Here is a 13,575-nt window from a genome sequence, read left to right as displayed (position 1 = left end):
TAAAAACACTGTTTGAAAAAGTACACACAGAATGGCTTCAACTCGGGTTCTTCAAAAAATATTATTATTTGCAAAAAAGGATCAAACATTAATATAATTATTGATTCTTAAGAGATACCTGTGTTGAATGCTTGATGCCAAGAGTGGCAGATGTGGTCCTTCACTTGATGGAAGATTAAAGGAGACAAGCAGGGGAATAATGATTCCAAGTGGACAGAAGGCAGGAGTCAGATGCAGTCATTCCTGGGTTCATGTGCCAGGCCTATCAGGACCTTCTGCCTGGTGCTGAGCTATTTGCTGAAGTTGTTAGAGCTTTAGTTTCCTCATCTATAGCATGTGAACCTATGCAGGGAGCTGAGAGGCAGCATATTAAAAATATCCAACAAGAGCCTAACACGGGAAAGTGTTTGATATATTTAACTGGTACAGTTATGTTAGAAGGCAAATGTGATTCATGGTGTTATGATTTCATCATCCCTGGAGAACAGGATGGGAGAGAAGATGGTAGAGAGAGAGGGGTATGCCGAGGGGGAGTCCCCTCTCCCATCTGAACCAAAAGCAGAATTTACAATGTGAGCAGGTTTCTTCTCTTGAGAGTCCCTTGGATTGCCAAGAGATCAAACCAGTCAATCCTAAAAGAAATCAACCCTGAATATTCATTGGAAGGACTGATGCTGAAGCTGAGGCTCCAATACTTTGGCCTCCTGATGCGAAGAACCAACACATTGGAAAAGACCCTGATGCTGGGAAAGATGGAGGGCAAGAGAAGGGGATGAGAGAGGATGAGATGGTTGGATGGCATCACCAACTCAATGAGCATGAGTCTGAGCAAACCTCAGGAGCCAGTGAAAGGCACGGAAGCCTGATGTGCTGCAGTTCATGGGGTCACAAAGAGTCGAACATGACTTAGCGACTGAATAACAACAAAAGACAAGAAGAAACAGCTCAGAGAGGTGAACTGACTTGCCCAAGCTCTCACAGTTCACCCATGGAAGAACCTGGCCTTAGCCCTACTGGGTTTTCTTCCTCCAAATCTGATGATGTTGCCTGTATGACCTGCTGCAGCCACACCCTGTATTCACTCGGTATGTGTTTATTTTTTTTAATATTTATTTATTTGGCTGCATTGGCTCTGTTGCAGCACCTGGACTCCAGCTGTGGTTGGTGGGCTCAGAAGTCACAGCACATGGGCTCAGGTGCTCTGTGGGTTGTGGGATCCTCGGTCACCGACCCAAGATCAAACCCGCATCCCCTGCCCTACAAGGCAGATTCTTAACCACTGCACTGCCAGGGAAATCCCTCGGTATGTGTTCATTGAGCGTCTGCTGCATTGGACCCTGATGACGCAGTGAGGAAATGCAGGGTGGTCTGGGAAGGAGGGTACCACCCTCTCCTTTCCTAGCTGACACCTCCCATCATGCCTTGACTTTCTGGAGAGGAGCAAGGCATATGAAAGCAGGCACTATGGAATAAAGCAGCTCTTCACTAATGAAAAGGGTGGTGCATAAATAATCAATACTGTAGACTTCTGCATGAAAAGCCCATTTCCACTGATTTATATTCGTTTTTAGAAATAACCTGTACAATTATATTGCATCCATAAGCAGACTGATGTAATGGAAAGCCCATCATAGCCTGGGCACCATTTACCAACCTACTATTTAGTCCCCAGGATTTTAAGGAAATTAGATAATCATTTAAATGAGACTGCTGAAATTGTTTGGCAGAGAGGGAGAGGGAGAACACAACAGCGTTTGCCAACTTAATTCTCAAAATAGTAGAAGGTGGACTTCCCTGGTGGCACGGTGGATGAGAATCTGCCTGCCAATGCAGGGGACACGGGTTTGATCCCTGGTCCAGGAAGATCCCACATGCCCTGTGGGGTAGCTTGGCTCATGCGCTACAACTGCTGAGCCCTCCAGAGCCCGCAGGCCGTAACCACGGAGCCCATTGGCCACAATTACTGAGGCCTGCACACTCTAGGGCCCACGAGCCACAACCAATGGGCCCCTGTGCTGCAGCTACGAAGCCCACACACCCTAGAGCCTGCGCTCCACAGCAAGAGAGGCTACTGCAGTGCGAAGCCTGCACGCCACAGCTGGAAGAGTGGCCCCCACTTGCAGCAACTAGAGACAGCCAAGGAGCCAATGGGGGGACTTCCCTGGTGGTCCAGTGGTTGAGACTCTGCCCTGCATTGTGGGGAAGGAGGCTTCAATCCCTGGTCGGGGAACTAAATCCCACCTGCCATGGAACAACTAAGTCCACATACGACAACTAGAAAGTCTGAGCACCTCGATGAAAGATCCTGCACGAGACGACAAAGATACCAACTAAGACACAATGCAGCCAAATGAATACATAAATAAACATTAAAAAAATAATAATCCAGTGAGGTCTCATTTCAACTCAACCGTGCCTCCAACATTAACTGAGCACCTGCGATATGCCAGCAACTTGGATGGACACCAAGGGCAACAGAAATGATAGCATCCCACAAGGTGGGAGTTGAGGCTGCCATTTTTGTTCACCCTACATCACCATCCTTGTGCAGAGGCTGAGACACAGGAGGCGCCGGATGATCATCTGATTAGTGAACAAATCAACAGCAGTGTCTCTCTTTATGGCATCCTAATGAGGTGTTAATAGTAATAACAAACGTCCATGTCTTATCCTCATAACTCTGGATCCCCACAAGAGGGACCTGAAGATGCTGACAACAAGGAGCAAGGGTGTATTTAGAGCAAAGGGTACAGAGAAAAGAACCCAACAGAAATGGAGCAAGAAGGAAAAAAATAAAGAAGACCACAGTGCATCTGGGAGAGGGGAGATTTCCACGTGGAAGTCAGGCCTGTGCCTCAGTTTCCCTCCACATGTCCACCCCCGATAGGCACACGCCTCCCATCAGTGAGGGCGGGGCTGTCAGGCCCCAAAGCTCAGTACCGAAGGACTTGCAAAACCATGCACATGTGTGCACGTGCTGGGTGAGCACCACGCCCTTCGAGGAAGATGCTGCTCTTCACTTCTCAGTGATCCAAACAAAAAGGAGCCGGCATTTCCTCTCAAGGACACACGTTCCTCCGTCTGGGGAAGCACCTTCTAAGGGAAGCAGAGGAAGGCAGGCTTTCACACTGGCGGCCGGCGTGTTCCTCTGAGGCACAGTCATCTGCTCAGGCAGCACGTCTTCTGTGATCTCTGCCGGTGAGCACAGGACCAGCAAGGCTCAGGGCACCAGCACGAAACAGATCTGGGGGAAAGTCAGGGGCCTAACCGTCTCCCAGCTGGGGCTTTTGATCTCTTTCATCCTGATATTCTCAGATTCCAGGATCTCAGCCACTCATTCACTCAGCAAAGCCTTCCTGAGCATGTGCCCTGTGCAAGGCGCACCTGCGGGAACCAATCAAACATTCACCTGCCTGGGCGGAGCAGACAAGCCCAAGCCCTTTCTCTGGTTAACATCAACCCAGTGGCTGATTAACTGAGGGGCTTCCCTAGTGGCTCAGTTGATAAAGAATCTGCCTGCAATGCAGGAGGCCCAGGTTCAATCCCTGAGTCAGGAAGATCCCCCGGAGAAGGGCATAGCAATCCACTGCAGTATTCTTGCCTGGAGAATTCCATGGACAGAGGGGCCTGGTGGGCTATGGCCCACGGGGTCACAAAGAGATATAACTGAGCAAACAATCCTTTCACTTTTTCAGCAGCTAAAGACGGGTGGGGAGTTGGCATCAGGCTGAGTTAAAATGCCAGCTTGGCCCCTGCCCAGCTGTGTGACTTTACAGATATGGCTTACCCTCTCTGTAAGTTTCTTCAGCTGTCAAAGGAAATAAGAAACTGTTTTGTGGAAATGGATGGAATCCACACGCATCAGTGGTTTAATAGAGTATCTCGGTGTAAAGCAGGCATTCAGAAATGTGATTTCAGGGACTTTGCTGGTGGTCCAGTGGTTAAAACTATGCTTCCACTGCAGGGCATGTGGGTTCAATCCCTGGTCTGGGAAGTAAGATCCCACATGCTGCACAGTGAGGACAAAAAATTAAAATAAAATGTAAAAAAACATGATTTCAAATGATGAGTATCACACTTTTCACTTGGAAAAGTGAAAAAAAGTGCTCCTTGGAAGAAAGGTTATGACCAACATAGACAACGTACTAAAAAGCAGAGACATTACTTTGCCAACAAAGGTCTGTCTAGTCAAAGCTGTGGTTTTTCCAGTAGTCATGTATGGATGTGAGAGTTGAACCATAAAGAAAGCTGAGTGCCGAAGAATTGATGCTGTTGAATTGTGGTGTTGGAGAAGACTCTTGAGAGTCCCCTGGACTGCAAGGAGATCCAACCAGTCAATCCTAAAGGAAATCAGTGCTGAATATTCATTGGAAGGACTGATGCTGAAGCTGAAACTCCAATCCTTTGGCGACCTGATGCAAAGAACTGACTCATTCAAAAAGACCCTGGTGCTGGGAAAGATTGAAGGCGGGAGGAGAAGGGGACGACAAAGGATGAGATGGTTGGATGGCATCCCCGACACGATGGACATGAGCTTGAGTAAACTCTTTAGCGATGGACAGGGAGGCCTGGCATGCTGCAGTTCATGGGGTCTCAGAGTCGGATACGACTGAGCAACTGAACTGACTGACTGACACGTTTCACATAATCATGGATTTTAAACATTCCAATTACTCCTATGCCTCACACACTAGATCCCATGACCCACTGAGGGTAAGGACTGAGTTTTCTTCGTCTTTGTCCCTGCAGCACACAGAGGCCAGCAGAGCGGAGGGCTGAATAAGGGACTAACAGATAAAATGACACCCAGATCCCACTGCCCGAGGAGGCAGAGCTCTGAGAACAAGGGGAGCCCTAACGTCTGCGTCTCTCCACCATGTGGCTCTTCCTCCCCCGGGCAGTGGAGCGACCCCACTTCTTTCAGTGAAAAGAAAGGGAGTGTGCCCCAGCTTCTGAGGAAAAATGGCTTCCTCCCAACTGTGAGTCACTGGATTCCTGACCTTCAAGTAGAGTCTGTCAGACCCTGAGCACTGACGGTCAATTTTATGTGTCCATAGGGCCCATCCATGGTACCCAGATGGACAGTCAAGCATTATTCTAAACATTTCTGTGAAAGTATGTTTCAGAGGAGATTCACATTTAAATCATGATTTGAATCATGGGTAAAGGTTATTCACCACACCGTGGGTGGGCCTCGTCCAATCAGTTGAAGGTGTTTAAAAAAAAAAGACTGACACACATATTACCTGTTCTCCCCACTCTACAGAAGAAAGAAGTTGGTCGTTCGGTCAGCAGATGGCCTTTGGACTCAAACTGTAACTCTGCCCTGGGCCTCCAGCTTACTAGCCTGATCTGCAGAAATTGGACTTGCTGGCCTCCATATTCACATGAGACAATTCCTTAAAATAAGTCTATCTCTCTGTCTCTTTATACGTGTGTGCGTGTGTGTGCGTGTGTGTGTGTGTGTGTGCACATGTAATCTTATTATCCTATTGATTCTGTTTCTGTGGAGCATCTGAATACACCAGGCACACGGCAAGTGTCCCCCGTTGTACAAGGAAGTATCAGGATATCACAGTATAAGAGAGCACAGCGAGGACTAAAGGAGGCCTCCAGAGTGATCTCAGCCAATTCTCGTTCTAGACATTGAGCAACCAAGGCCCAGAGAGGGCCGTTATCTGGCTCAGGGTCACACAGCGGGCTGGAACGGAAGCCAAGAACACGGAACATCTAAGACCCTCCACGTCCCTCCCACATGACAACACGAGGCTCTTGGAGTAACATTCAATTTAATTATGTGGATAAACTCAAAGAAAAATAAGACCAGCAGAGGATTTTATTGAGCACTTTTGTGCCAAGCTCTCCACTGCAGGATTTTATACGCTTATTTCATTTAATCTTCTCAGCAACCCTGCGAGGCAGGCATTAGTATCCTCTTTGACAGATAAGCCATGAGTGGGAGAGGGAAAACAGTTCCCCTGGGGCAAAGCTGATGGCGTTTCTGGAGGTGGGAGGGGAAGGGGATGCAAGCTCCAGCTTCAACCCTAAATGTGAAGCCCTCTTTGCTTAAGATGCTGCAGGAAAGAGCAAGGTTGCAGGACCAGAGACACCTGGGCTCCTGGGGAAGGGGGTGTGTCACGTCATGGCAACCCTCACCCCCCGAGGATTTTTCATGCCAATGACCTTACTTTGCTGTGACTCTCTAGTTCCTGCACATGGTTCTGCACACAAAGGCTTATTTTGATGGGAACACCTGTTCCCTAATCGCTCCAGCTGATGCTGCAATCTCCACGGATTGTGATGTTATTTGCTAATGCACTGGGCTTCTCGGGGACTTGAAGGCACAGCCAGCGAGGGAGGCGGGGGAGTGGATTTTATTCCTTGCTTGGCAGCCCTTGCCTTGCAGGGGTTGGGAGGGAAGGCAAAGGATGGGCACGGGGCTCTGAGCCCACATAATCGGATGGGACCCAAATGGAACTGGTCCTGAAAATAGCCCATTGAGCTGTGAGCAAGTTCACCACTGAGCACCCACCAATAAGCTATTTTATCTGACTCTTGTGAAAGACAGAGATGTCTTCTTTGACACACATCCCCAAAAATAGCCAAGAAAAGAATGGAGGGGAAAAAAAACATCTTGTGCCCGCTGTGAGCCTATTTCTGTACTAAAATCCTTTCTAAGATATAGGTATTGTCCCATTTTAGACTGGAGGAGCCTGAATTTTTACAGGGTGAATATAGTCCACCATATCACAAAGTACTGAGCAGAGCAGATATTTGAAAGCATAGCCTTCTCTCTGCCTCATCGCTGCGGTGATGCTCGGCCTCTCCAGGTGTAACAGAATCAGACAGGCTGAGATGATCTACGCTGTTCCTCCCCCCACCCCACACCAGGTCCAGGGCTTCTGAAAGGCCCCCACTTGGCATCCAGGTGTCCATGGCGATGCCTCGCTCTCTCCCTGCTCGCTGTCTGCTATCGTATAAGGCAAGGAACCCCTCTGTGACTCAGCTCTCTCACTGCTCAGAGTTCTATATGAACATGACCAGGTACTTGGATCAGTCATCCATCCAACACACATTTCCTGAGGGTTAACCGCATGTGCCGGGCATGGTGCCGGGCCCTAAGGATGTGGAGGTGAAGGCACTGGGCTCTGTCCCCAGCTGTCTGGAGCCCAGTGGAGGAAAGACAGAGATGCCTAGAGTTGACTGTAGAGAAAGCATTTGGGAGGGAGAATTTCTTGCTAGGAGATCAGAGAGCGCTTCTCAGAGGTGGGTGGCATCTGAATGGGGCCTTCAAGGATGTGCAGACAGGTACCCAGGAGTTCCTTCAGAGCAGACACCCGATCACCATCATACCCTGTGCTCCTGTGGTCCCAGCAAAGGCCCCTGTCTGGGGATGGAAGTGTTGTCAAAGATGCATCGAATTGATCTACAACCCCTGATATGCCCTGATATTCCAAACCATGTTCCCTGGAAAACAGAGTCTAAGCTGGGGATTTTCAGGTGGGTCTACTGGGGAGGTCTCAGAGGCAGAGCATACGCAGGAGTGAGAAGCAGCTTGGGACAGAGGGCGAGGCTGGGCTGTGATGCGGTCACGATAAAACCTTTGGTCAAGCCCTGGGGGGTCTGGAGCAGAGATGGAACTTTTTACCTATTATAGCAATGAACACACATACTCACCTGTGAGGTTATTAAGTATCAGCAACCCCACTCTACAGGTGGGAAAACTGAGGCTCAGAGAAGGGAGCAAATGAAGGATGGACCCAGGTTTTGAAATGAGCTTATGGTCAAAGGGCTTTTGAGGTTCCACATGGTCCAGGGGAAGCCCCTTACAACGTGTCCCATGACCTCCATGGAACCATATTTTTCAAGGGGCTATATGACAGGGGTACCATGTGAAGACCCTTCTCTCTGCAACTACTCTGGGGCCTGGCATTAGGAATTTGTCTGATAAATGTAGCAGCCAACCAAAGAAGGAACGGATGGGTCAACAAGAGATAAGGATGGAGGGAGCAAAGAAACACCATATGCGGCATCTGAAATGAACAAGTCTCATAGAACAGACGCAGCCTGCCAAGTGAGGTCTGCAGTCTTGGGGCTGCTGTCCCTGTGCAGACGTTACCTCTGAGGAGGTCGGCTTGCAGTATCCAGCTCCGAAGACCAGGTTTTCCAGGGAAAGGCTAGACTGCTCTGGTCCTGTGTCTGGGCCGCCTTTCCCAAGCCAGGAGCCTCTTCCCGGGCGAGTAAAACTGTAAAGAAGGGAATTGAAAGAATTGAAAACGTGTCTAATTTTTGTCAAAGGGTGTAAAGGAAAAGATGGTGCCATTAATTCAGCCTCCTTGACGCTGTTCCTGGGGAGCCTATGAGATAAGCCATTTAGAAGAGAGAGCAGGTGGTCCTAGAGGTAAAGAACCGGCCTATCAATGCAGGAGACACAAGAGATGTGGGTTCATTCCCTGGGTCAGGAAAATCCCCTGGAGGAGGGCATGGCAATCCAACTCCAATATTCTTGCCTGGAGAACCCCATGGACAGAGGAGCCTGGCAGGCTACAGTTCATGGAATGGCACGAAGTCGGACACAATTGAAGCGACTGAGCACGCCCCCACAGCTCACCCCCAAGGGATGCTTGGATGGGACATTTATGGATGCCGCCAGGACAAGTGGGTGTAACTGGCACATGAGCTTTGGGGCCAAGGATGTCACACATCCCGCTATGTCTATAAATGCCCACAGCCTGCCTGATGAGACGCACAGAGGCAGCGGTGACTTAACCACAGGGGAAGGCAGCATGGGTTCTTGATCAGAAAGACAAGGGGAGCCTCCATCTGATGCCGTATGAGTCCTAAACTACTCCTGTCATTGGTCCAACCCAGAGTGAAGTCCTTCAACCCCTAGGCCCCTCCCGAACCTCTGTTCTTCTGTGGGAGAAGGGAAAACAATATCCACCTCCACACATGACCACACAGAAGTTTCATAGGATCATGGATGTCAAAGATTTTCACTGTGTCGACACTAGTTAGAAACTCTGTATCTGTTCCGCAGACAAAAATACAGACCCTGCTCAGCTCTGCAAGTCATCACAAGATCAACGAGCACAGAGCGACGGCAACCATCCATTTTAGGATCAAGGGAGATGAGAAAAGCCCATGTGAGTTGGTGGTGGTTTAGTTGCTAAGTCATGTCCGACTCTTGTGATCCCATGGACTGCAGGCCGCCAGGCTCTTCTGTTACGGGATTCTCCAGGCAAGAACACTGGAGTGGGTTGCTGTGCCCTCCTCCAGGGGGTCTTCCCGACCCAAGGACTGAACCCCTGTCTCCTGCATCTCCTGCAGCTGCAGGTGGCCTCTTTACCCACTGAGGCCTCCCAGGGTTTAAATTCCAGCAGCAGCATTTACCAGCCCTATGGGGAAAGTTTTAAACCTCTCTGTATCCTCATAAGTCAAAAAGGTTGACACCAGCACCTTAACAGTGGGGTTGTCTGAGGATCCCATGAGTTTAGCCAAGTGTAAGCACAATGTCTGGCAAAGAGCAATGATTCAATAAACGCTAGAAGTTCTTGTCAATAATACCACAAAATCATAAAAGCTAACATAACCATTATTCTATTTCTATAGCTATTGTTGATAATACCACAAATACAATCCACTCTAATAGAATCATGTCTTGGAATTGTTTAGAACTGAGATTTGAAGCAACTCTACAGTTTAGCTAGAATGTGGATAAATGGAACACTGCAGTAGAAATGGGGAATTTGTTATGAGCTGTGATGCTCATGGAACATTCAGAGGACCGACTGCAAATTAGTCACTAGAATAACTCATCATTGACTTCAGTGTGACCTTGAGCTTCTGAGTCTTCTCAGAGGAACTCTAGTTGTACCCGGTTGAGGGTTAAACACTGAGGGTTAAACAGACCTGAGTCTGTTTCAGGGAAGGATCTTTTAAGGTTCATTCCACACCTGCTTCTTCCTGGCTGGATTTAACAACTGATGCTAAAACTGCTTTTTTGGAAAAACTGGAGCTTGCCCTACTTGACAGGTATTTCCCATAATCTTAAAGGGTTCCCAACCACTGTGAGTGAACTCATAGGAATCCTTCCTGCAGAACGCAGAGAACAGAAGGCAGCTCTATTTTTACCCCCATCCCTGGAGAAGCCTCAACTCTGCTGGTGAATTTCTATCTGCACCGCTCTCTGGCAAGGCGGCTGCAGACATACTTGCAAAGAATTATTTCTGTTAGAAGGTTAAACTTTCTACGCAGAGGCGCTGAAATAGCCCCATTAGCAGGCAGAGTCCAGGACGGAGCTCGGCAAGCAGATGGGCACGGTGACCGGGGAAGCACAGCGTGGTCACATCACCCCACCAAAATCTTATTTCCTACACGCTGACCCCAGCAGGGGATCAGGGCACTGACCCCTACCCAGCCATAAATGGAGACTGGAGTCTCCCCCACCTGCATTTCAACCCCCAGCACTGAGAAGTGTCCTGAAAAGGGACATCAGGAAAGTTCCCTTCCAGAAACTGCAGAATACAAGATTCCATCCCTAAATATCTCTCTGCTCACATGTGTAACCCTCACGCATGGGGGAGGTTTGAAGCAAGCTGATGCCACCTCTGGTCCTGCCAGGCATTTTGGATGAAGATGCCCGCGTATCATAGGACATGCTCGTTATTGTCAGTTCGGTCCCTCTGTTACGGCATTCATAGAACCTCAGTGCACCTTGAGGCCATGGAGATTCTGGGACAATTCCCTGAAAAGAAAGCATGGGACCACTCAGGTGGTCCTGCTGCTGCTAAGTCGCTTCAGTCGTGTCCGACTCTGTGCGACCCCACAGACGGCAGCCCACCAGGCTCCCCCATCCCTGGGATTCTCCAGGCAAGAACACTGGAGTGGGTTGCCATTTCCTTCTCCAATGCGTGAAAATGAAGTCGCTCAGTCGTGTCCGACTCTTAGTGACCCCATGGACTGCAGCCTACCAGGCTCCTCCGTCCATGGGATTTTCCAGGCAAGAGTACTGGAGTGGGGTGCCATTGCCTTCTCCGCAGGTGGTCCTACCCTTTAGACAAACAGCCACCGGAGGAGGAGGCAGAAAACTGCATGCTGGGCACTGTCCTCATGTGAGACTCTCTGAAACCTCTGTGGACAGCCCCCATGAGTGTCCTGGCTTAGAGACGGAGAGCGTGTATCTCAGAGATGTCAGGTGACTTTTCCAATGAGGCACGGTTAGAAAGAAGCCAGGCCAGCTGAAGGCAGTAGGTTGGAACCAATCAGCTCTGAGGTTCCCCATCCATGTCCTCCCCAGGCCCCTGTCCACCTCTCCTCTGCCCCTCAGGAGGCTCAGAGCTGAAATTTGTAGCCTAAGGGAGCTTCTCTGGTCTGGGCTGATGTCCTCTGGGCAGCTCTCAGCATCTCAGCCACACGGGAGACTCAAGCAACAAGGTAACAAGGAACCCGAAGCGGCCACCCTGCCCTCAGAACCCCAGGACGTGTAACCTCATACCTGATCAGTGGCTGCTGCAGGGCCACCAGGGCGGCGTGGATGGTCACCGAGATCACCGACAGGTGGAAATAGTCGAACATGACGGGCACCTGGTGATGCAGGCCTCTCCGGGGGTGGAAGTGCAGGCCCAGCACACGGCTGCTGATCACGGGGACCCCGGTCATGTCCCTCAGCCTGGAAGGCAGGCAAGTGATTTACGTGAGTGGTGGTGGCATGTCCCTGCCTCCAGGAGAGTCCACATGGCAACCTTGCCCACACAGAAACACTGTGCGCCCATTGGCCTATCCAATCCCTCCCTGCAGATAACTCTGCTAGGTAAAAACTTTTTTGCCATGATGGGAAAATGAAGCAACTGAGGCTCAGAGATGGAAAGCAACCCCCAGGACCTCACACAGCTGCTATGCGGCAGAGCTGGGCTCACATTCTGCTATCACGGATGCTGAGCTCACCTCACAGTGATGGAAAGATGACTAGATGCTTTTCCAGGCCCAACAGTGAAGCCCTCCTGGACTCCCATGCCCCAGCGTGCTCTTGTATTTCACCCATGGGCCCCCAGCACAGCACTTCCTTGGTACCACTGTGTTTTCTACAGGAGTCCTACCTCTTAAAGGTAAGAACTGTGACTAAGTCACTGCTGAATCCCTAACACCAAATGCAGAATTGGGCACACAGCAGAAATCTGTCAGATATTTGTTTATCAAAAGGGATATGAGACTGAATGAACAAATGACCCCCAAAGAGCAATCGAGTCTGGTCAGTTTCATCCAGGATTCCCCCTACCTTTTCTCTAGTGTTTTGTAACTGATGGAGACAGAATTCAGTTATTTGGGGGGGTCTCAATATAGGAATGGCACCCCACTCCAGTACTCTTGCCTGGAAAATCCCATGGATGGAGGAGCCTGGTAGGCTGCAGTCCACGGGGTCGTGAAGAGTTGGACACGACTGAGCGACTTCACTTTCATGCATTGGAGAAGGAAATGGCAACCCACTCCAGTGTTCTTGCCTGGAGAATCCCAGCGATGGGGGAGCCTGGTGGGCTGCTGTCTATGGGGTTGCACAGAACTGGACACGACTGAAGTGACTTAGCAGCAGTAGCAGCAATATAGGAAAGGACTGAACTGCCTTCAATCTTTCCCACCCAGCCTTAGGGTGGGAAAGATTGAGGGCAAGAGGAGGAGGGGGGTGACATAGGGTGAGATGGTCGGATGCCATCACTGACTCAATGGACAGGAGTCTGAGCAAACTTCAGGAGAGAGTGAAGGACAGGGAAGCTTGGTGTGCTGCAGCCCATGGGGCTACAAAGAGTCAGACACGACTGAGCGAAAGAACAATAACAAAACAACAAGGTGGGAGAAAACAGAGATGAACTGGATGGCACTGAGAAGCAGATGCTTAGGTTCTTATGAAGGAACTAAAAACCATCCCAAAAAATCAAACAAACACAAAACTCAGAGAAAGCTCCCTGGTGTTTAACTGGAGGGGAAGAGATGGCGTAAAGAGTCTTGTGTGTCTGTGCAGCTCCAAGGACTGACCCTGAGAGCAACTGAGGGAAGGCACACAGGGGTGACGTGTACCTTGAAGTAAAGAGGGATGTCTTGACAGGCAGGACTGTCCAGGACAGGGTGGGATCTGTCGGGGAGAAGTGAGCTCCCCATCCCTGTGCAAGTACGTGCTCATGGGCCTTTGCAGAGCAGCAGTTTCAAATGCGAGGTCAGGCTAGAGCAGGTTTCCCAGCCTCAGTGATACAGACCCTTGGGAGCTGAACAATGCTCTGCTGGGGAGTGGGGTGCAATCCTATGCATCATGGGATGTTTAGGACTATCCCTGGACCCTACCCACTAGAAGCCAGGAGCACCCACCCCCCTGCCCTGAGTGACAATCAGAAATGTCCCCAGAGGGACCTCCTGGCCATCCGGTGGTTAAGACTCTGAGCTCCCAATGCAGGGGACATGGGTTCGGGTTCGATCCCTGCTCAGGGAACTAAGGTCCTGCATGCACGCTATATGGCACAGCCAAAAAAAGTGAAAAAAATTTTTTCAAATAATGAGGAAATGTCTCCAGATTTGGCCAAATTCCCT

At 49.8% G+C, this 13,575-nt stretch overlaps 1 protein-coding gene across 1 annotated transcript in view; it reads right to left on the bottom strand.

Moving 5' to 3' along the window:
• The window catches only part of FAM135B (family with sequence similarity 135 member B), a 156,438-nt gene that overhangs the window by 66,990 nt on the left and 75,873 nt on the right, over positions 1-13,575 (bottom strand). Inside the window, exons 5-6 of the mRNA XM_068983823.1 lie at positions 11,498-11,671; positions 8,120-8,246 (exon numbers count right to left, since the gene is read on the bottom strand). Coding sequence (XP_068839924.1) covers positions 8,120-8,246; positions 11,498-11,671 — 301 coding nt within the window. The remainder of the gene's footprint in view (positions 1-8,119; positions 8,247-11,497; positions 11,672-13,575) is intronic.

This window comes from Capricornis sumatraensis, chromosome 11 (genome assembly GCF_032405125.1).
Source record: "Capricornis sumatraensis isolate serow.1 chromosome 11, serow.2, whole genome shotgun sequence".
Lineage (NCBI taxonomy): Eukaryota > Metazoa > Chordata > Mammalia > Artiodactyla > Bovidae > Capricornis > Capricornis sumatraensis.
The sequence above is the reverse complement of the archived record's forward strand: the minus strand, read 5'-3'. Positions and strand labels throughout refer to the sequence as shown.